Raw genomic sequence first — 23,371 nt, 5'->3', positions numbered from 1 at the left:
AAAATAGCATGTCCTCATCAATTAATTGGAGGAGCACGAGAATTGGTTTAGTACTTACTCCGTCCGAAGTTGTAAGGTAGTAATGCTGCTGCTGGCGGCGAGACGGTAGTAGTGGTGGTACTCAGTCAGGGCAGGGTGTCGGAAGATCGAGTTTAATTACGTACTACTACTAATACAGATATACTACCACTAATAATAGATTAGTATATTGAAAAAGAATTTTCTTTTTTTGGCTGTGGGTTGGCTCATGGCTGGCATAATGGCAAATTGAGAATTGAGAATTGACATCCCCACCCCACCCCACGAAAGGCCAGCAGCCAGCTAAGTTGACATTCCTTCTGCCAACTCATCTCTCTCTCTCTCTCTCGTGTTCATTCCTGATCCTTGATAATTAATTAAGCGTTAATAAAAGCTTCTTCTTCTTCATCATCATCCTCTCACCACCAGTTACCAAACCCCCAGACACAAAAAAAATGAAACAATTCATCTTCCTCTACTATATATATATATATATATATTTTACACTTGTTGAGTACACTCTTCCACTCACTACTCATAATTTCTTTTTTATTCGTAATTCTTCATCAAAAAGGCTTTGGATTCTTGTCACCCTCGGCTCTAATAACACAATAATAATAATATATTTGAAGTTGTTGCGCAGTCCACTCCACCTCATCAATCTGAACACTACTAATACTAATCATTATATTGAACCTGTCAAAATTAAATTTTTGTTACTCAACAATTTTAAATTTGCACTTTTAGTCCCTAACATACATGTGGATGTGGAGTTCAAATCATCATTATAATCCCTTGAGTTTTAAATAGTTTTAAGATGAAATTCTATGTGAATTGGGTTATTCAATTGTAGTAATTAATTTAAAAAAGATACGCTCTTTAAGATGAAAAATAGACAGTGTTGTATTGATGTAATATGCTTTAGAGATTTTTACTTAGATTTAAGAACACCATTTTCAAATTAATTCATGTTTTATTTCATTTGAAAACCTTAAATATAACTAATTGCAGCATAAGGGATCATATCGGACAAAACTTCAAATATTAGGGATAAAAAATGCAAAGTCAAAACTTTTGACTTTGCATGGTACATCCCCCCATACATGTAGTAGTTACATACCTATGTAATTATCATCCTTTTTTCCGGGGTAAAGTAAAACTCGATGCATGCTACTTGATGATCAAATACTGTACTACATTCATCGACCAAAAAGAACACCACTAGTATTTGGTTGTTTTTTCGGACTTTTGGGATATTGAAATTTGAAACAGAACCAGATTGCTCTCGTGTCGTCCCTTTCGATCCAATCATTGTAAATCAGAAAACCCTAGACCCAAAAAAAAAAAAACCTCTTTTCATCTTTTACACCTGAATTTCCATGATTCGTGCAACAAAAACCAAATCTAAAGGAGTGAGTTTAAATGATTTCTTACCATACATTATTATTGTGTACGAATCGAAGTATGTATCCCCCTCCGCCGCTTTACCCACTTCATCATCGCAATTCATTGGCCAACAACTTTATTGATCGATGAACATGTATCTTCAATCTTTTACTTGAATCTTCGCTTTTTCTACTTTGGAATGGACGAACTCTTTCCCGCAAGATTCAAAGCAGTTTGGAGGAATTTCGAGGTATGAATTGAATTGTTCCATCTACTAATGTGCTTAAAGCTGTTTGGATGATTTCGCCTCTCAAAAAGGCCGCATGCTCGTCACATGGAGGCCATTCCGTTTCTCTTCGCGGTCAAATTTTGGTAGAATGATCCAAATCATACACTTTTGCTAGTCCTGTCACATTTTCGGCTACAAAATTAGTTTAGTGACCTAAAGTGATACAAGACCATAGTTTAGTGACATTTGTTCCATCTTAAATTAATTTTTGAAATATTTATTTTCAATATTGAGAAACTAAATCCTAATATGAAACATGTGTTTTATGTATATATGAGAGAGAAAGTATGCAGGCAAATGGGTGTGTTTGAGAAAGAAAGATGTATGTTTTGATATGTGTAATATACAAGTTATTATGGTTCAATAGTGTGTATTGCCAATGTTACATGTGCTTTGCATGTGTAAGAGTATATCTATTCATGTGAAAATATATGTGTTTAAGAGAGAGAGAGAGAAATACTACATGTATGTATATATATATATATATATATATATATATATGTGAAAATAATTGTGAATGATACTAGTACTGAATATGTTTGGATTGCAAAATAATATCAATTATTACGTTGCTTACAACACAAACACAATTTTCAATCTAACCTTTTATCTTTTCAATCATTTTTTTATTTTACATACATTATTTCATAAAAAGTTTTACAGTAATTATTTCAAAAAATCTCCTATTCAAACACACTTATTATTAATTTAGTAGAAACGTTCAGTAAATTAAATGCTTAAAACTTTCACTTACATTTTTGCTGCAAATTAAATGCTTAAAAATTTCACTTACAATTTTTTATACAAAATTTTGTCTTTATTTTTTGAAGCACAAAATTTATTTCAAAAGAACCAATTTCAAACTCGGCAAAAAGTGTTTTGAATACCGGGAGAGAGCATATATTGCGTACATGTGTGAAAGTGGGTGATTAAAAAAATACGTTTCAATGAGTATCATTATTCTAGTAGAAAAGCACGGGAGCTCAAGTGTTTAAATTTTCACTTAGAATTCTGTACAAAATTCTAATAGGGTAATCTGCCTGATACATACAGTTAGAAAAAGTGGTGGTGCCAAACTGCCAGTGGCCAATATGCATGGTTGCTGGACCATGAGCCCGCTGGACATGGCGAATTTCCTCTACCGACGGTGCCATGAATATTGATCGCCTAATATCTGTTTGCAGTAATTATACATACATACAAATATATATATATATATATATACATGCATACATATAAATATATAAATATATAAAATAAATAAATAAATATATATATATATATATATATGTATATGTATACATACACATAAATGGGTGAGTGCCTGAGTGGGATAGACGGCATCGACAGTGGCGGCATGGATGGGAGTGGAATTGGGTGGCGGTATCAGTTAAATAAAGGAAGTGGTGTGGGTGGGTCAGACGCGAGGGCAGTTGCCTGTACGCCTTGCTATTTTTTCTCTTCCTCCTCCTTCCCGTATGTAAAAACTCATGACGAACTGATTAATTTTCTTCATGAGAAAATTTCCCATCCTGGCCTCTAGAATAAAATATTCAATCACTTATTTCTCTAATTCAAAGTATTCTTCGTTCTCTTTAATACAAGTTGATTAAACTAGCCGACAGTAGCACAATATTATTGAAGCAATTGCCAAAAAATGGTTTTTTTAAAAAAAAAAAATTATTTGTTAGTGGTACTACATTTAATTCTTTGAATCTTGTGAATGGATAATAATTTTCCTTTCAAAAATATCATATTTTTATATGATGGAATTTCATTAGAAAAAAAAAAGTTACGAGGGGTGCGATTCACAACATTTTTCTTGAAAATTAACATTTAAAAGACAGAGGCCTATGGCAAAAAGAGTGCTATGGCTCTCTTTCTCCTTTTTTTTTTTTTTCAATTAAATTTGTGAGGGGAAGAGGGTGAAGACTTGAAGAGTACATATTTGAGTGCTATATATTTTTGATAGGGCGAACCAAATTCCTCTTTTTGATGTTTGTTTGGACAGCTGATTATTTTCTCAAATATATTTGCTTACACGATCATTACAATTTCCAATACACCTTTTTATCTTCCCAATTACCTTTTTATCTCATATACATCACATCACAAAAAGTGCTACAGTAAAAATATCTCAAATAACTTACAATCCAAACAAATTATTTTTTCAATAATATAAAAAGCTTCTTCAATTTTCACTAAAAAAGACGCGATTTATGTTTAAAATGCTCAATTGCACGACTCTTACTTCAAACTTATTCAGGATTGATTTGATTCACCTGTCATTCAATATAGAGAAAAATGCAGTTTTGGTACCCAAACTTTGACGCACGAGTAGTTTTAGTCCCCAAATTTTGGACCAAAACAAATTTGGTACCCAAAATTTTAAATTTTGAGCACATTAAATACCCTGAACGATTTTTTCCCAAATTGCTACCGGAAAAAGCCACGTGTCTGGCCACAATTGTATGAACAATGCCCAAAAAAATTTCAAGTGCCATTCTAATACTAACTATTAAATTTAAGGACTAATAGCATAATAAAGTAAAAATCCAAGGACTAAAATAAAAGAAGAAGAAAACGATGGTGCACTAGAACATGTAGATTCTTCACGTGCAGTGCACATCGTTTTCACTACTACTTTTTTGTTAATGGAACAGATACTGAAGAGGAGAAAGCAGAGCTCGTTCATTAAAGACTTTCTCTAGCTAAAGATGAAGACTTTTACCAGTATTAGTAATATTTTCTTTTGCATTTACTGCTGTTTCTTTACTTCTTTCTTCACCACAGCTTCCTCCTCCTTCTCCACCACCACCACCACCACCACTAGCCACCACTATGGCCACCGTATCCTCCATCAGCCATTGTTCCCTGTTAGCCATTCTCTTCCACCAGCTCCTCCACCAACCACCCTACCTCAACCTCCTTTCCCCTCCCCACAGTCTCAACCTCAGCTCCAACCAAGGTACGCTTTCTCCTCACTTTCACCTCCCACTAATTCTCAGTCCGAAAACAACCCATTTTTCCCTTCTATTTGGTCTCCTCCGCCAGCTTCTTCGCCGCCCTCCCTCCGTTGTCAACTTTTCCTGCCAATATCTCATCTCTCATCCTTCCCCATTCTTCCTCTTCCTCTAATAACAGGCCCATTTCTCACAAACTGATAGCTGTCATTGTCTCGGTATCCCTTGTCTCCACCGTCTTCATCGCCAGCATTGCCGCCTTTATCCTTCTCCACCACCACCGACGCCTCCGCTACTACTACCAACACCAACGGGCTTTCTCCAAGACAGACAGTCTTCACCTTTTCTCACCCAACGCCACTCCTTTCGACAGCACCACCACAAAAAACCCACTTCCGGGAACACCTCTGCCGCCACAGCTGCCCCACCACACTCCTTCCACTAACAGCTCGGAATTTCTCTACCTGGGAGCTCTAGTAAGCTCCAGAGATGTAAAAAAACGAGGCATCTAATGTTCCTCAGAGCTCAGAAGATCACCATAATACTGTCCCTTCAGCTTTAGTTTTAGCTTCACTTCAGTATCAACGGCTAGGCTCGCCGGAGCTCCAACCGTTGCCGCCGCTGCCACGTCAATAGCAGCAGCACCACCATTTCCACCAAGACTACAGAAATGGTGCTGCAAACAACATGGGTTCCGACGAGGATGATGAATTCTTCTCCCAAAGAAGGTCCACTGGGGAAAAGTATAGTCCTGTCCACAGCGGATCAAGTGAAAATCTCCCTAGCCCAAGTTCAAATTCACTTCTGTTCCATTTTGGAGCAATTTCTGCAGCAAGTTCAACTCCAGTAGAACCACCTCTGACAATCAAAACGGAACAAATTCTAAAGTAGAAGTGAAAACGATGTGCACTGCACGTGAAGAATCTACATGTTTCAGTGCGCTATCCTTTTCTTCTTCTTTTATTTTAGTCCTTGGATTTTTACTTTATTATGCTATTAGTCCTTAAATTTAATAGTTAGCATTAGAATAGCACTTGAAATTTTTTTGGGCATTGTTCATACAATTGTGGCCGGACACGTGGCTTTTTCTGGTAGCAATTTGGGAAAAAATCGTTCAGGGTATTTAATGTGCTCAAAATTTAAAAATTTGGGTACCAAATTTGTTTTGGTCCAAAATTTGGGGACTAAAACTGCTCGTGCGTCAAAGTTTGGGTACCAAAACTGCATTTTTCTCTTCAATATATACACTAAATTGTATAAAGCACAACAATGAAGAAATCACTTGAAACCGTGCCATCTACCAATCCTTCCTCCAATTTTATCAGTCCCTATTTAAATATAGCTATAAAAGCCAGAATTAGGGAAAATTGAGAGAAAACTCATGCAGTAGTAGGCTATACCATGTGTTTGCCAATATACCCATTTCCTTATCTCGCGGGCTGAAAGTCTTCGGTTGCAATGTTTGGAAGTACTTTTTTTTTTTCAAATATACTATTCCAATGTAATATATGTGAACTAAAACAAATTGAGAAATGTGTTAAAAGAATATTTTGAATTCTTTTCATAAAAAACTAGCAATTCAAACAATACCTACTTGCAGTCAACATCAACAAATAAATGTTTAGATTTTTCTTTTTTGTTTTGTAGGGGAAGGATGGTTGCGAGAAATTGATGCATCGTACCTTTTCTTTCTTTTTCTCCCACTCCATTATGAAAGGCATGCAATTGAAATTTGTGTGAAATATTTATACTCGCACTAACACAAAAGGCAAAATTTTAATTCTAAAAGTGTCCAACGCAACGGATATACCTATATCTACACGACTATATATATATATGTATATATATTGTGCCATGGAGGTATAATTATGAAACCCTGCCCAATTCAACGGTCTAATTGGTCATTAGATCGAACTAGGTCTCTAACTGGATCATTTAAACACAAAACTTGTTAATTGACTAATGACCCGACGGTTCAACCAAATTAAACTGGAAACCTAATCAGTTTTGTGGTTCAAATTTTATTAAGATCTTGTGACAATTCGAACTTGAATCTTATGCATGTATCCACAGCATAGTTATTAAATCCGGTCCAAAACTCAACCCAAAGAGTCATTGGGTTGCCAATTCAATTGCAGGGGTTGAGCAGTTCAACCGTAGGTTGCACGATAGTTATATAATATAATTATATATTTTAAATTATAAAAATAATAAGATTTTTATTTTGGTGGTTAAATCAACGGGTCAATTGGTAAATTTTTTTTTTCGATTGATCTGTTGAGTTCTTGATTGATTAATGGGTTTGTTGTTTAACGGGTTTAATTAGCAACCCAATCCCATCCCATGGCCAGTTCACCTGGTCGAACGATTCAAACATCAGGTCGAACCTGACTTTCTTACATTGATTTTGCACTTAAATTTCGTAAATAAGCTCCTATTAAGGGGAAAAAAATGTCATTGCAGCTTTTCTTACATTGTTTTTTTTTTCAAATTAATCAGAGTAAGGTGCCAAAAATTTGATCGATTAAGGTGGCAAAATTGCTAAAATTCATAGTGCAGTGAGCAAGGCAAAAGTTAGTTATAGTTGCGGGGGCATTTTGCAATTAATTGTTTTTTTTTTTGTTCCTCAGTTTTGTGTTTGACGGTCAACGGTAACAGTAAAGGTTGAATGATGAGTGTTATGTGGTGGGTGGTCTGTGATTTGCGCGGGGGTTGCGCACTGTTCGAATAATTGGGCTTAATGGAAAGAGAGAGAGAGAGAGAGAGAGAGAGAGGAAGAAAAGGAAAGTAGGATTTGTACAGTAGCTGGTGTTTGTGGGATTTCCACAGTTTGAAAATGGTCTCTCTCAGTCTCAGGTAGCGGTGTCGACGACTACCACCTGTACATGTCCTTGTAATTCATGTACGTATATCTGTACAGATATAGTGAATACGACTAGATTAGTAGTTGTAGTACTAGTTTTAGTACAATAGGCTGCTATTCTATTCTACTGAGTAGCAGGTGGCGCTACTACTACTGAGTTTTGTGTATAAGAGAAAGGTCGGGTGGCCGGCCGAAGTGAGTGTTTGGGGTTGAATTGCAGGGACGAAGGTGTTGATTGTGCCTTTTTTTGGCGTGATAATTAATAACAGATCCTGCTACCCACACCCCTCCCAATTGAGCTAGCTTAAGCAACTCTGGAAAAAGCTATGGTAGATGAGGATCATCCTACCACATCGAGGAGGATGACGTCGTCGTCAGGTTCCGTCCTCTGTGTGTGTGGTGCCGGTGTCTGCCTCCTTCTTACCTCTAAGTCACAGGCGAATCCCGGTCGCTCCTATTATCGTTGCCCCGCCGCCAACCGCGTTAGTATTTCACTTCACCTTTGGGTTATTGATTTTTTTCCCCCCTTTTTTGGGCTTCCTACTTTCATGTTATCATGACGGGATGCGGTCGCAGGGGTGTGGGTTTTTCAGGTGGCTTGACCAAGTGCGGCCTGACCAGCTCATCTTCAACATTCCTCAATGTGGTTGCGGTGCTGGAATTTGTCGGTTAGATATCAAGACTACTACTGGACCCAACGCTGGTCGCGAATGCTTCGTCTGTCCCATTAAGAAGGTACCTCTCCCAACTTCTTATTCCAAAACTTTTTCCTCTTGAATAACCACAGAAAGCAGAAAGCGCTCCACGCTCTTCCTCTAGTCACTAATTAACTTAAACTATGCTGCTAGAGTACCCAGTTTCAAAGCTGCTATTAGGTTTTGGCTTACTTCTTTGCATGAGTTTCCTGAAACGGTAATGAAAAGATTCAATTTTCTTTTGTAATTTAGGCGCATTTGGCATAGTGAGCAAGAAACACTCTGTTGTTGGTGTTTTCATCTCGCTCAAATCCAAGATTATAAAAATTATACAATTTCTGCCAAAATGAAATTCTAATAACATGTAGAAACTGCTTTATTATGCTAAACTTGAACTGCAGTTTGTTTAGATTGGATCCACACTTAGGAGGAGTAACTATGTGAAGTGCTTCTGTTCTATTAATTCCGATTTGGTTGCCTGGCAGGGACAAGGTGCTTGCAATTTTTTCATGTGGTTAGATGCTCATTCAAATGCTGCAACTGGCTTCCAGGTAAATAAAAGTACCATTTTACCACAATCAACCTTGACCAATTGCAGCGATGTCATCTCAGCAAAGAATGACCTGGTTGAGGAAAATGAACCAACTAACTTGGAGCAAGAAATTGAGTCACTTGTACATACTTCTCAGTGTTCTAGATCTCGTCGACCAACCTCTAGTCCCTTAAAGAGGGATAAAATAATACTGGAGGAATCAAAGGGATCGGATGATGACCCTTTAAGGAAGCATTGCAAGAGGCTAAGACATGGAGACTCTAAAAGCAATGGTTGCCCTTCTGGCTCTTCATCTACATGCCAGAGAACACCACTAGCTAGCTCAGGGAGTTATTTGACTGAAAAAGATGGCCAAGATTCATCTCCGACAATTGAGATGGCAGTACATCAGAAAAAGACAGACTTTGGGAGGCCGATTTTTTTTGAGAATACTTTGACAGGTTTATTTTTGCTTCGTTTTTCGATATAGTTCACTTCTATTTGGTCCCTTTACTCAGATCATTCTTTGTTGGTTCTTGTAGCCTCTAAAAGCTTCCTATTTTCCCGCCACCAATCTTCTGTGTTGCCAATTAACTTGGAGGGATTGCAAGAAACTAGTTGGATAGTAACTGCAATCCGTCAAAACTTGTGTCTTGAAATCAAGGGCTGGTGGGGCAGGCTTGCTTTTCCTCCTTCTAAAAGCTTGAAAGAACAGTCAGCTGAGCCATTCTTCTGCTGTAAGTTTGAGAAAGTTCTCCTGTTTATCTGTTGTTTCTCAGCTTTATCTTTTAAGCTTTTACGTGGTTTCTTTTCCTTCTCAATTTGAACAGTGGAGGAATGATGAAACATGCACAGGTGCTTTTTTGTCCACCAAAAACCACATATTTCCTGAGACAAGCAAACAAAAGGGAAAAATAAAAAATAAGGAGCTGTTTTATAGTGAGGCTTGGTTTATCTTTGGGGTAGGACTAGAAAAACGCACTGCATCTCCCAAGATTATAGCTTGCTTAGAGTTCGGTTCTAGCATTCTGCTTAGGCATCTTATTATAGTTGAGGAATAAGCCTCTTGTGATTAGAATTTGTTGATATTCATTTTGTTTGTCCCTTCTTTCTTGCAGGTGCTTTTCCTTCTTTTGATCCGATTTTCGTCCCACCGAATGTGAATTTACTTAGTGATGATGTATCAGTTGCCCCAGTTGCAAGTCCTTTGGGTGCTAGCAGGCAATCATTGCTAAGTCTGAGTGAAGGGGCTCAACTCTTGGGCACTGAAGAAAACAGTATCATGAGGAAGTTGGTATCAGAAGCATTTGTTAAGGCTGCGGAGCAACTCCAAAGTGATCTTCTTACTCTTCTCAGGTCATTGGACATTCAAGACCATGAATTCATGGTCAGGGAGGCGGACGCTACTTTTGATGCTTTGGACCAGTTACAAATTGAGCATAAGAAATATGGTGAGCAAGTCAAGGAATACATCCGGTGTGCATCATTGTTGGCCAAAATCAACCAATCTGTAATAAGTGACCATTCTTGTAGGATGCTAGCTGATCGTTATAGTCATGAGAAGTTGAAATTAGATGAAATCGATGATGCTTATGCAAGGGATGTAGCTGCCTTATCTGTCTCAGAGCAACGTGCTGAATACTTTGCTAAAGAAATTTCTCATCTTAAGGATAAGCTGTTCCAAACTGAGGCTGGATTATCTTGTTGCATGGCTGAGAGCACAGCTTTGAAGGCTCGCATATTGGGGATATCAGAGGATAAGGAAATAATTGAACGGTCCTTTGAAATGACATGTAAGCAGTTAGAGGATGCTAGGAAAATGCGCAAGCAAAGAGAAGCAGAAGAACATGCTGCTAAAGCTGCATTTCAGAAGGCAAAAACCTTAATTTGGGGATTCTAGATTTTGTGTTCATTCTCGTGTTGGTACTTATATTGAATTTCAGCATTTTACTAATGGCTCATAATGGATTCTTATAGAACATCTATTTAAGTCCTGAATTTTTGTCTTAGTTTTTATTGCGGGGATAATTTCATAAATCTCCCCTAAGGTTTCTGACAATTTCACCGAATTCCCCTAAGATTTGAAAAATTATACCTATCTCCGTTGATTTGATAGTTTTAGTAACAAAATCTTAAAACAATATTGACTTGGTCAAATTTTTAAATGAATATCTAAAAATGTTTTTGTGTAATGAGTTTTAATTTACTTCTCAATATAATTATAAGAGTATCTAGTATAATTTTAAGGAAAAAGTGTCAAATTTTTTATGTTTATACTAACTATTTGATAAATAATTAAAATAATAATAATTTTACAATTATGACAGGTTTAGATTTATAAGATGGAAAAAAATATTAAAATAATTCATTTAGAATTTATGAATTTTTCGATGCAGTGGGATTATCATAATTTAGTAGTGATTTTGGGCTATTTTTTTATTTATTGTTAATTGTAATACCAAAAAATAGAAAACAAAATTTAGCAAAAACATTGGATTGCATGTAAAATTAACTCATAAAAAAAATCACTAGTTCGACATTTGATTACAATAGAAACTAGAGTTGATAGTAATAGTTCTACAATTTTATTGACTAAAAATTAACAAAAAAAAAAGGAATAAGAAGGAAAAAGAGTGAAAAACATTAAAACTCATTCTAAGTATAAGCATACAAAACAAGGGAATTTCATTAAAATATTTAAGGGTAGTATTATTATTTAAATGATAAAGAAGGTATGTGTAATTTTTAAAATCTTGAGGGAGCTAAATAAAATTGTTAAAAACCTCAAGGGAGGTTTATGAAATTATCCCTTTTATTGCGTGCATTTTTTTTCATCCCATCATTCCATTAAATCTAATCCTCCATATTTTATGCATACTGAGAAATCAAGATTAAGATCAACACAGGTACCATAATTCATTTACGTAAAAAATTTTCATGTTATAACAAATTGGTCTCTCACAGGAAGACGAGAATTCAAAACATAATTTGAAGGATGGGATTTAAGTCAAATATGTCTTTTTCATATGGTTTAATAAATCATTATTTTTGGAATACATCTTTCTTTCACGTTATTATTTTCACATCTGTACTCGAATTGCATATCTCCATACCATTATATACTCAAGTTTTGTAGAAAGCGATTGAGCTAAAAAGAAATATATGGATGAATCAAATTGCTCCGGTACGTATCGACGCACACTCATTACATCTTTTTTATATTATTAAATCTTAGCGATTGAGTAGAGTAGAAATTTTATATTAAATCTTCTTTTTTTTTTTTTGTAACAAATAATTTGTTACAAAAAAATATAAGATGTGACATATTTATTCTTGTCTTTAACAAATAATACCTTGTACTTGACTCCATACTTCTTATACATTCATAATACCTTGTAGTACATAGAAGAAGCTTTTAGGCGAAAAGAAGGTATAATTTAAAATTGAATACATCAAAGATCGCAATCATCACTTTAAATGCGAATAGTAGCATGCAAGTTGAGACTTCATTTCTGCAATATGAAAGAAAATAAGAGCAACTAAACAAAAGAATAAATAAGAAATTTTAAAAAATTAATAAAACGTTTAATAAGAAATTTAAATGTCATGGCTGACCCAATAATAATTTATAATGGTGACTTGAATATTTGGGCAGGACCAGTGACAGAGCCAGGAATTTTTCTTTTTTTTTGGAGAGCCAACATTTTTCTAAGCAAAATTATCTTAATATGTTATATTCAAAATAATTTTCATCTATTTAAAAATATGACATTTAAAAACATCAAATATTAATTTTAATTATAAAGGTATATCTATTTGATAAATATACAATATAGTCTTAACGAAAATTAAGACAAGAAATAATCTTTGATTAAATATCTTATAATATCACAAATCATCCAAGTTTTATATTATAAAAAGATGCTCCAATATGTCACTTGTACCAAGAAACAAAAAACTATGCAATATAAATATAAATATTTTCAATTTAAAAAAGATAATAGTCATGTTAACATAAATATAACCATTTACAATTAAAAAAAAAAGATAAAAGTCACCTTAACATACTTTGAAATTAGAGAAAAATGCAGTTTTGGTACCTAAACTTTGATGCACGAGCAGTTTTAGTCCCCAAATTTTGGACCAAAACAAATTTGGTACCCAAATTTTTAAATTTTGAGTACATTAAATACCCTGAACGATTTTTTCCCAAATTGCTACCAGAAAAAGCCACGTGTCCGGCCACAATTGTATGAACAATGCCCAAAAAAATTTCAAGTGCTATTCTAATGCTAACTATTAAATTTAAGGACTAATAGCATAATAAAGTAAAAATCCAAGGACTAAAATAAAAGAAGAAGAAAACGATAGCGCACTGAAACATGTAGATTCTTCACGTGCAGTGCACATCGTTTTCACTTCTACTTTAGAATTTGTTCCGTTTTGATTGTCAGAGGTGGTTCTACTGGAGTTGAACTTGCTGCAGAAATTGCTCCAAAATGGAACAGAAGTGAATTTGAACTTGGGCTAGGGAGATTTTCACTTGATCCGCTGTGGACAGGACTATACTTTTCCCCAGTGGACCTTCTTTGGGAGAAGAATTCATCATCCTCGTCGAAACCCATGTTGTTTGCAGCACCATTTCTGTAGTCTTGGTGGAAATGGTGGTGCTACTGCTATTGACGTGGCAGCGGCGGCAACGGTTGGAGCTCCGACGAGCCTAGCCGTTGATACTGAAGTGAAGCTAAAACTAAAGCTGAAGGGACAGTATTATGGTGATCTTCTGAGCTCTGAGGAACATTAGATGCCTCATTTTTTTACATCTCTGGAGCTTACTAGAGCTCCCAGATAGAGAAATTCTGAGCTGTTAGTGGAAGGAGTGTGGTGGGGCAGCTGTGGCGGCAGAGGTGTTCCCGGAAGTGGGTTTTTTGTGGTGGTGCTGTCGAAAGGAGTGGCGTTGGGTGAGAAAAGGTGAAGACTGTCTGTCTTGGAGAAAGCCCGTTGGTGTTGGTAGTAGTAGCGGAGGCGTCGGTGGTGGTGGAGGAGGATAAAGGCGGCAATGCTGGCGATGAAGACGGTGGAGACAAGGGATACCGAGACAATGACAGCTATCAGTTTGTGAGAAATGGGCCTGTTATTAGAGGAAGAGGAAGAATGGGGAAGGATGAGAGATGAGATATTGGCAGGAAAAGTTGACAACGGAGGGAGGGCGGCGAAGAAGCTGGCGGAGGAGACCAAATAGAAGGGAAAAATGGGTTGTTTTCGGACTGAGAATTAGTGGGAGGTGAAAGTGAGGAGAAAGCGTACCTTGGTTGGAGCTGAGGTTGAGACTGTGGGGAGGGGAAAGGAGGTTGAGGTAGGGTGGTTGGTGGAGGAGCTGGTGGAAGAGAATGGCTAACAGGGAACAATGGCTGATGGAGGATACGGTGGCCATAGTGGTGGTGGTGGTGGTGGTGGAGAAGGAGGAGGAAGCTGTGGTGAAGAAAGAAGTAAAGAAACAGCAGTAAATGCAAAAGAAAATATTACTAATACTGGTAAAAGTCTTCATCTTTAGCTAGAGAAAGTCTTTAATGAACGAGCTCTGCTTTCTCCTCTTCAGTATCTGTTCCATTAACAAAAAAGTAGTAGTGAAAACGATGTGCACTGCACGTGAAGAATCTACATGTTCTAGTGCACCATCGTTTTCTTCTTCTTTTATTTTAGTCCTTGGATTTTTACTTTATTATGCTATTAGTCCTTAAATTTAATAGTTAGTATTAGAATGACACTTGAAATTTTTTTGGGCATTGTTCATACAATTGTGGCCAGACACGTGGCTTTTTCCGGTAGCAATTTGGGAAAAAATCGTTCAGGGTATTTAATGTGCTCAAAATTTAAAAATTTGGGTACCAAATTTGTTTTGGTCCAAAATTTGGGGACTAAAACTACTCGTGCGTCAAAGTTTGGGTACCAAAACTGCATTTTTCTCTATATTGAATGACAGGTGAATCAAATCAATCCTGAATAAGTTTGAAGTAAGAGTCGTGCAATTGAGCATTTTAAACATAAATCGCGTCTTTTTTAGTGAAAATTGAAGAAGCAGTATTTCTTAGCCTATCTAGTTGGATTCCGACTTGTCTTTGGTTCAAGTGTTTCCATTGAAAAATTTTATAACCCTTTTGAGTTGGGTTTTACGTTTCGACTATGAAACCCTAGTTATTTTTGTCCACGGGTCCAAATGTTCTCGTTTCACTTTAAAGTCATTTCTATACGTTTTATTCATCAATTGGTGGGATTCTTCGATTTCACCTAATTGTTTGTGCTAGATAGACTGTAATATTCTTTCTCATTTACTCTTAGGTTTTCTCGGTGACTGAGGTAATATCCGGAAGGATATTTGCACGTTGTTTTGCGTAAATAGGTGAGTGTTCCTTGTTTGCTATATTTTTATTGACTTCATGACTTGTGTTCTTGTTTGATAATGTGTTAAGTGCTTTTAAGGATTTCCAAAACGAGTTTTCTAGGCGAGCGTTTACTTTACCGCGCTCGACCTAAATGAAATGTGAAATTTTCAATGATTTAATGATTGCTACCTTAGTTGCGCATGATGTAAGCCTTTTGGCTGAATTGGGCCCTACTCTTCGTTACCGATCGACTCGAATCAGAAGCGGACTTGGTCGGGCGATATGGTGGCCCTTGTGAATTTGGTATACTCGAGTATTATCTTGTAGGTTGGTGAAGCCTGACCAATTTCCAGGAGGGGGTGAACGAAACGAAAGAACGAACGAGGGTTTTATTTACCAAAAATGCATTTTATTTACCAAAAATGCATTTTATTTAATTGATCGGAGGAATAAGGGGAATGACAGAAGAACGAACGAACGAACGAATATATGGCTCCTTGTGAGCCCGTATCCTTTTAATGAATGTGTTTATCGCTTTATTTTGTATTTGTATCTTGAATTATTGGTTATATGTAATGAATGCATTGAACTTCTTGTTGCCTATGTGTTCGGAACCTCACTGGACTTTTAGCTCATTCTTTTAGTATTGTTTTCCTTAACAGGGGACGGCGAGCAAGGACGAGAGCTCGATAGAATCTAGCCTAGACTGGTTTCTTTGGTTTTGTAATGGTTCTCGCCCTAGTGCTCGGCACGGGTTGGATGTATGGTGAATTGAGAACATTTGTATATTCGATGTTTGTACTCCCTTTTAAGATAGTAATGTACATAAGTTTTGCTTTAAGTTTTGGACTGTCGTTATATTTATTCTTGTGGGTTTATTCTGGTTTTGTTTAAGGATTGAAGTGAACGACTGAGTCCCGGCGAGAGCTGGGCAGGCGGTCCGCTGACCCCTTTGGTTCGCCTTAGGGGGAGGTGGAGCTGTCACAGCGGGGACACTTGTTAGAAAAATTCTTTTTATAAATAAAAGAATTAAAAAAATAAAAATTATTTTGACACTGCATGATGCATTCTCGCTTTTTCTTTACTTAAGAATATAAATGTTTGCAATCATTACTACATAAGAGTTTAATTAAAAAAAAACAAGAGTAGAGACTAAAATATAATTTTGAAAAGGATGGAAGAAGTTTAGGAATTGGAAACAAATAAAATGCAATTAATGTTATTGGCAATTTGACATGTGAGGAAGTTATGAAAGAAAGAATAGGTGGTCCCACAAAATTAATTTGACATATGAGGAAGTTATGAAAAAAAGAATAGATGGTCCCACAAGATTTTATCTCACATTTTTATAAATGTGTTTTCTATTTTTTAAGTTAAATGGATGTATATGGATAAGATGGATAATCCATTTAAATCCACCAACATAATTGGATTTAAATGGTTATCTATTTAAAACCATTGAATTTATATGGATCATCCAAATCCATTTAAGGTTGGTTTATATGGATGGATTAGTGGATATGAATCTATTTTGCCACTTCTAGTCACGACAATTAAGTACCAAAGTTAATATGGATAAGAATGGACATGAACCCATATTTTGCGGCTAATTACTTAAAATATTGCAGAAAAAAAAAGTCGCGCAGTAGAGCCTCGAACAGGAGTTTCTTCCTAAAGTTAGCTTGGCAGGCAAAAATCGCTGCCAGTCTTGGCAAGCATGGCGGCACCAGAAAATTTTTTTCAAAAAAAAAAAAACCAGCACGATGACATGGTTTAAATTTATTTTTAAAAAATACAAGGCTCTGATGCCATATCAGCACGACGAGCAATTTCCTTTTTAAACTACGTTATGAATAAATTAAAGTTTATTGTTATATGTACTTTATTTATGTTGTTGGATTGGATTATATTATTGTTTTCTTCATTTATTTCTTGTGAAACTGGTTGTTCAAGTGTTACATTTTTGAAAACATAAGTTTAATTAGCAAAAGAAATTAAATATAAGAGAGAGTAGACAAGATTAAATAAAAAAATATACAAATACAATTTTTCTGTCTGTTATTTGTTTACAATTCTTTCCACACATTTTATTTGTGAGGGTTCGAGTGAATACTTAGAAGTGGGAGAGAAGAGGAGGCAATATACAGGGAGACCATAGAGAATAAGTGGGACCCAACAAATTATTATATTCCATATGTTCCAATTATTTAATATAGATTTGTTTGGACAGCTGATTATTTCTCCAAATATATTTGCTTACATCATCATTACAATTTCCAATACACCTTTTTATCTTCCCAATTACCTTTTTATCTCACATACATCACATCACAAAAAGTACTATAGTAAAAATATCTCAAATAACTTACAATCCAAACAAACCCATGTGGAATACAACTTTTTAAGAATAGTAATTTGATTGTAACGTTCGTGTTTCTCTTTTCAATTTTATCCCCATAAATTTAAAATTTAAAATTTGAATGTTAACATGCATATGATAGAAAAGCTATATTGAAATGAGAAACTAAAAGGTGCTTTGATTTTTCCAACATGATAAATATTTTAAAAATGAACAGTATGACACTTTCAATATAATAGAGGGAGTACTTGTTAACAATCTCTGGTTTTCTTATAGAGATAATTTCACAATTGCACTCGGCTCCCCTCAAGTTTAAGAAATTACCCTTACATCTCTTGACATAGTAAAATACCTATAATGCCCTTTACTTAGTAGACAATTTTAAATTTAAGACAATAAATTTACAAAATCTTAAAAAAAAAATCTATTGTTCTATCTCTTGTCTATTTTCTAATTAATATAATCTCTTTATTATCTTCAGTTTTGTGTATATTAGCAATTTAAAATTACAAAATCTACAAAATGAGTAGATTATGTGTCAAACTAAAAAATAATGAAGAGATTCGCAATAATAGAAAAATAAATAATAAAATTGATGATTAAAATAAGAAGAGGAACTAAAAATGTAAAACTTGTCATACTTTATTTATTATTAAGAAAAACTTTTATAAAATGTCAATAATTACATTGGATCAAAATTTTTTATTATGATTTTATTGTGGAGATAAAATTTATTCTCAACTATTAAAATATTAATATTTTTAAATCCATAGGAGAATTATAATGATAATTCTAAGTCAAATTAGCTTATATTAAAAAGGTATTTGAACATTAATATTTAATTTGGGAGTATACAATTGGTTGTCAATGGAATTTTGTGTGTGTGTGTTTTTTTTATCGTAGCAAGTATAATATTGTATATGCAATTTGAGATCTTTTGGATAGTTATTTGATTTTAGAACTTATGCTTGGATGGTTGTTAGGGAGTTGACTTGTTGATTTATGCAAAATGCGAAGTAACCAGCGGCACAGGCTTCCCACGCATGAGTCCCAATTCTTCCGTTTTCACTCACACATTGATCCCCTAGGGACCAATATAACTAGTATCCTATAGGAGGTGGGAGATGAGATCTGATACAGGAGCTCGTAATAGCGAAGAAACGATAGCTATAGACATGAAAATCAAGATAGTAGAAAATGAATCAGAAGCCATAATGAGCAAGAAAAAAGACGCAAAGCTTGGATATGAAGCAAAATGCTCGACACATGTACCTATGCAACTGACATAATCAAGATGGTCCAGAAATAGGACATGCAAATGCGTTCCAAATGGAAATGTCTCAAACCGAATATCATCCCATCCGACTAGTAGAAAGCAGCACCGATGCAAGCACACCAGATGACAGGTTTACAGCAAGCTCAAATATAAAAAGAATAACAGCTTTCCAGTGATTGGATCTTGCATATACAAAGATCCCTCCTACAGAGTTCATTTCCCCACAGTGCCCCCTGTAATATCAAGTCACTACCTACCTGGATATCCGTCACCACGAAAGATCTCAAACTTGATTTTAGGGAAGCCAACAAAATGCTATGTAATGTGAGACCAGGGTTATTTTACCCATTATGAAACACAAACTTTTTAAATGATAAAAAAATTAGAGATGATGAATCAAATGCGCGCAAGTGATCGAGGGGTTAAGCGGAAAAATTTATCAATCTTTCTCTAAATATCAATTCCTGGTAGAGTGACAGTAGGAATTACGTTCTTGCCTTGCTTTTTGTGATAAGTTAGAAGGTTATCATCAATTTCAAGGGAAGTGAGGGCATTTTTCATAAATCTTAGTCATGTTATACTTTAAAAGTATGTTACCCACATTGAATTGCCCCAAATACTTTTACACCAATGACATGCAACTTCTTCTTGCTCAGAAATCATAAAACAAGATAGAGAAGTTGTTGATGTACTTTTACACCAAGGTGCTCTTGTTTACATGTATGTACATTTTTCCTGAACCAGCTAACAAAACTTGCTTGCTAAGATATTAGGACAAAAGATCCCCGGTAACAAGTTCTCCAGGAATTAACTCAAATTGTACAACAAACCCCAACTGGTACAGACCATCTTGCCCAAAAAATTCCCCATGAGCATAACAAATTGAGGATGCAGAGTGCTAACTTTACACAGACCAAAAATGACATAAAAAGAAGATTGGATAATATCGCGTCGGTGCAGAAATTTTAAATGGAAACACTTGACCTTGCAATGTTTCTCTATCACACACCAAAATCACAATTGACGTTTCTGGAATTCATTCTTAAGCTCTCTCTCAGGTCTTTAACGGGATATATCTACTCCTAGTCAGTGCGTTGTAAAGGCCACAAAACCTAAGTTGGAGTTTACTTAACAGGTGACAACATGGAGGCTGGACCTACAGTTGAATTATCATCACCAGACCAACTAAACAAGCAACAGAACTTCTGACTTTGAACATCTGGAAATTTGGACAGCCATTCATCCCTGTTACCTTTTTTCCTCACCTACCTCTACAGTAATTTTTCTACGAAAAAAAAAATCCAAGAAAATGCAATCCAAACAAGGGATAAGAAAACGGTTATTGCAGCTACGGTAGCGATTACCTGGGATCCAGACAATGAAACACGAGTCATACCCTCAGAATCTGAAGCTTATTCGAGAAGGCGATGGCAACCCAATCAGGCTGGGAAGAGGACCACTGTAGCTGCTCAATTTCGGCACCGGCAGTATAAGCGAGAATGGGGTCCAATCCGCCCTCAATGGGCTGGCCCATGGAAGAGAGATCCCAAATGAGGGCCTGGGAGTCATCGCCAGCAGTGCAGATGTGGCAAGAGCTGTGGGGAGCCCAGGCGATGGCGTTGACACTGGCCTGGTGCCGCTGCAGCTCCACGACTGGAAGCGTGGGGAAGCGGATGTCCAGGACGACTACCTTGGCGCTGTCCATAATGATAGTGGCCATGTACCGGGGGTCCTGTTTGTTCCAACCAAGGCGGACGAGCGGCGTATCGGGCTCGGAGCTCTCGTAGATAATGGTGGAGTGCTCCTTGTCGCGGAGGTCGAAAACCCTAACGGAGCCGTCAGCGGAAACGGAGGCAAAGACGCCGACGCCGCCCCAAGCGATGTCATAGACCTCCTTGTCGTGGGCGATGAGCTGGGTGTCGACGGTCTCGCGGTCGATGTCCCAGATGGTGCAGGTGGTGTCGATGCTGGAGGTGCCGATGCGCTTGGGCTCGGCCTCGTTCCAGTCGAAGGAGGTGAGGGGGCCGGAGAACTCGCTGTTGCGGTTGTTGTTGAGGAGGCTCTTCATGTCGACGCGGGTTCCATCGTCGGCGACCCTCCAGACCCGGAGGTAGTCACTGGAGGTGGCGAGGAGGTCGGGCTTCTGGCACTCCTTGTCAGGGATGAAGATAACCTTGGTAGGGGGATAGGGGTGCTCGAAGCAGAGGTTGGGGTCGGAGCGAATCTCGCCGTTGGTGTCGTCGAGCTGGACGATTTCCAGGCGGTTGGGATACTGCTCCATGAGGCTGGAGATGGCTAACCGGTATTTCTTGTCCCTGCGGACGCTCCAGTTCATGGCGTATATGTGCCACGGCGCCTCGTAGGTGTAGATCTCCGACCTTCGCTGCTGTTCGTCAGACCCATCTTGGGTGGGATCGCTGCTAGCGCCCATCTACTCCTGATTTTTACTACTACTACAGTTTTACTTACTAGAGACTTAGGGTTAGGGCTCAGTTGTAACAGCAGTATTTATCATTTTTCCGCAATCTGTACACTAGGAAAGGCGATTGATTTCTCGCGCCTCCGACGGCAAGCCAAACTATAATGCTCCAAAAAATTACAACGATTAGCTTCCGTCCGGGCCAAAGCAGAGCAGCATTTCTCCTCCGACACCGAGGTTAATTGAGTAGATGGAAATTCTGAAGAAAGGACACGGGAAAAGGGAGGAACCCAAGGCATTCTTTCATTTCCGCGATTAATTTCGTTTTCTTTAATTTTGATTTCTCTTTTGACTTTTTAAGTTGCGTCTAGCGTCCCTTTCTTTTCTTTTTTTTTTTTTTTTTTGGAACAATTGGGTCCAATGCCTGATTAAATGTCTAGAATTAATATATATAGCAAAAACTTGGATGGATCGAATTTTGTAGATCACATGACACAAATTTTATCATATCTTCAATTCTTGAGGTGAAATAATATGATAAAATTAGATTACACGAGATCGAATCTACCCAAATGTCTGCCAATATATATTACTGTTAAAGGCACACCTATGTGCATGTGTGTAATTCAAGAACAAATTAATTTTTATGAAAATTTCTTTATTAAACTGATAGTTAAGTTTTTTATATGTAAAATTTTAGGATAATTAGGATAAAATTTAATTTTTGTGAAAATAAAAATAGAAATTTAAAAATTAATAAAATATATTTATCCCAATCCCTTCCTCTTCCTTTATATATTATGGGAAAATTCTAATCAACCCTAGATGATTTTAGAAATTTAAATTATTGAATGACGTGCCAAAAATGCAATTGGATTGTAATCATGGGTGATGGTACGAAAAGAGATGGTAGAAATTCCGTGTCGGGAAAATGGCCAATTTCGTCTATAAAATTTTTTTTTTACATATTTTGCAGCTGCAATTAAGATCTTTTGCAGCGGCACTATTACCTAAAATTGATCTAACTCCTAATTAACTAACTAAATACGAGTAGTATAGGAATGCCACTCACTAAATTATAATAAAACAAATAAATTGTGTAAAAATTTACTAGATAAAGCTTTAAATCATGTATAAAAACACAAGATTAAACTATTTTAAAGTTTAATTTTGTAATTTTTTACACAATTTACTTGATTTATTACAACTTTGTCGCTGATATTTTCGAAATGCCTCTATTTAGTTGATCAATTGGAAGTCAGATTAGTTTTAAGTAATGCCGCCACCACGAAGGTCCTTACTTGAAATTGCAAAATACACTCATGTATCAAATTGGCTAAGAATAAAAGTTAAGGAATATATGGGCACTAGTGACAAAATTTATGAACAAAATTGATCATTTTTCCTTCCTTGGATTATATAGCATGGATAACATCCACGGCATTGGAAACGCAACAGTACACAATCCGCCCATAGGGAATAGGGATAGGAGAGGATTTATGACTCTTCTTAAGTGTCCTGGTACACTTTGTATAGTGGGTTGAGCAGTTGCTCAAATATTGTACAGTTTCATTATCTATAAAATGTCATCTATCGTTTCCGAAACAAAAAAAAAAAAAAAAAAGGGATAGGATGCAGCCGAGGGCAACACCAACCCTCCAACCAATATCCGGTTGGTTTTTCAAATAAATATAGCATCCCAACTCCCAAGGAGCATCTTAAGGAGAATATTTTAATACTCTGTTTATCCCACTTTGATAATATTTAAAAGAAGTAGTTAATTTTAATGAAAAAAATAAATCTAATTTAATGTGTTTTTAAAATACCCTTGCATTAGTTAGCTTTGTTCTAATATTAGCAATATCACGAATTAGGACACCTTTTTATTACTTATAACAGCAATAATGATGATATATTTCACTATTCAAGACACATATCAAAGCAAATTTATGAAAAATTGACTGTATTAAATAAAATAGGCTATATTTGCTGATAACAAAATGTATTAAATAAGAGTGTTTTAAAAAATTTAAAATTAACTATATTCTTCAATTAGGATATGTCCTATAATTTAGGATGGATGAATTAAAAGGAAAACAAGACTATCAAAATAGAACACAAGACTTTAAAAGAAAAACAAGACTAATTTCAATTAAAAGTAAAACAAGACTATCAAAGTAAAACAGAG

At 36.1% G+C, this 23,371-nt stretch overlaps 2 protein-coding genes and 1 long non-coding RNA gene across 4 annotated transcripts; 2 read left to right on the top strand and 1 right to left on the bottom strand.

Moving 5' to 3' along the window:
- Nucleotides 1-7,363: 7,363 nt before the first annotated feature.
- Nucleotides 7,364-10,755, top strand: LOC113723016 (uncharacterized). Of its 2 annotated transcripts, XM_072059515.1 has the most exons (6): nt 7,364-8,001; nt 8,096-8,254; nt 8,700-8,765; nt 8,904-9,207; nt 9,289-9,483; nt 9,865-10,755. In XM_072059515.1, the coding sequence occupies exons 1-6, from the start codon at nt 7,846-7,848 to the stop codon at nt 10,644-10,646; spliced, it is 1,662 nt and encodes a 553-aa protein (XP_071915616.1). In that variant the 5' UTR covers nt 7,364-7,845; the 3' UTR covers nt 10,647-10,755. The 2 variants fall into 2 exon arrangements, with proteins under 2 accessions (XP_071915616.1, XP_071915615.1); XM_072059514.1 differs by having other exon boundaries at nt 8,700-9,207.
- A 4,343-nt stretch (nt 10,756-15,098) lies between these two features.
- LOC140011036 (uncharacterized) lies at nt 15,099-15,987 on the top strand. Its single transcript, XR_011818280.1, has 2 exons — nt 15,099-15,146; nt 15,792-15,987. It is a non-coding gene; the product is annotated as an uncharacterized lncRNA (long non-coding RNA).
- Nucleotides 15,988-19,371: 3,384 nt separating this feature from the next.
- LOC113723041 (WD repeat-containing protein LWD1) lies at nt 19,372-21,519 on the bottom strand. The gene has a single exon (XM_027246307.2). It carries the CDS (start codon nt 21,193-21,195, stop codon nt 20,155-20,157), a length of 1,041 nt encoding a protein of 346 aa, XP_027102108.2. The 5' UTR covers nt 21,196-21,519; the 3' UTR covers nt 19,372-20,154.
- Nucleotides 21,520-23,371: the final 1,852 nt, after the last annotated feature.

Source organism: Coffea arabica, chromosome 7e, assembly GCF_036785885.1.
Source record: "Coffea arabica cultivar ET-39 chromosome 7e, Coffea Arabica ET-39 HiFi, whole genome shotgun sequence".
NCBI lineage: Eukaryota > Viridiplantae > Streptophyta > Magnoliopsida > Gentianales > Rubiaceae > Coffea > Coffea arabica.
This window is presented reverse-complemented; position numbering and strand designations above follow the sequence as displayed.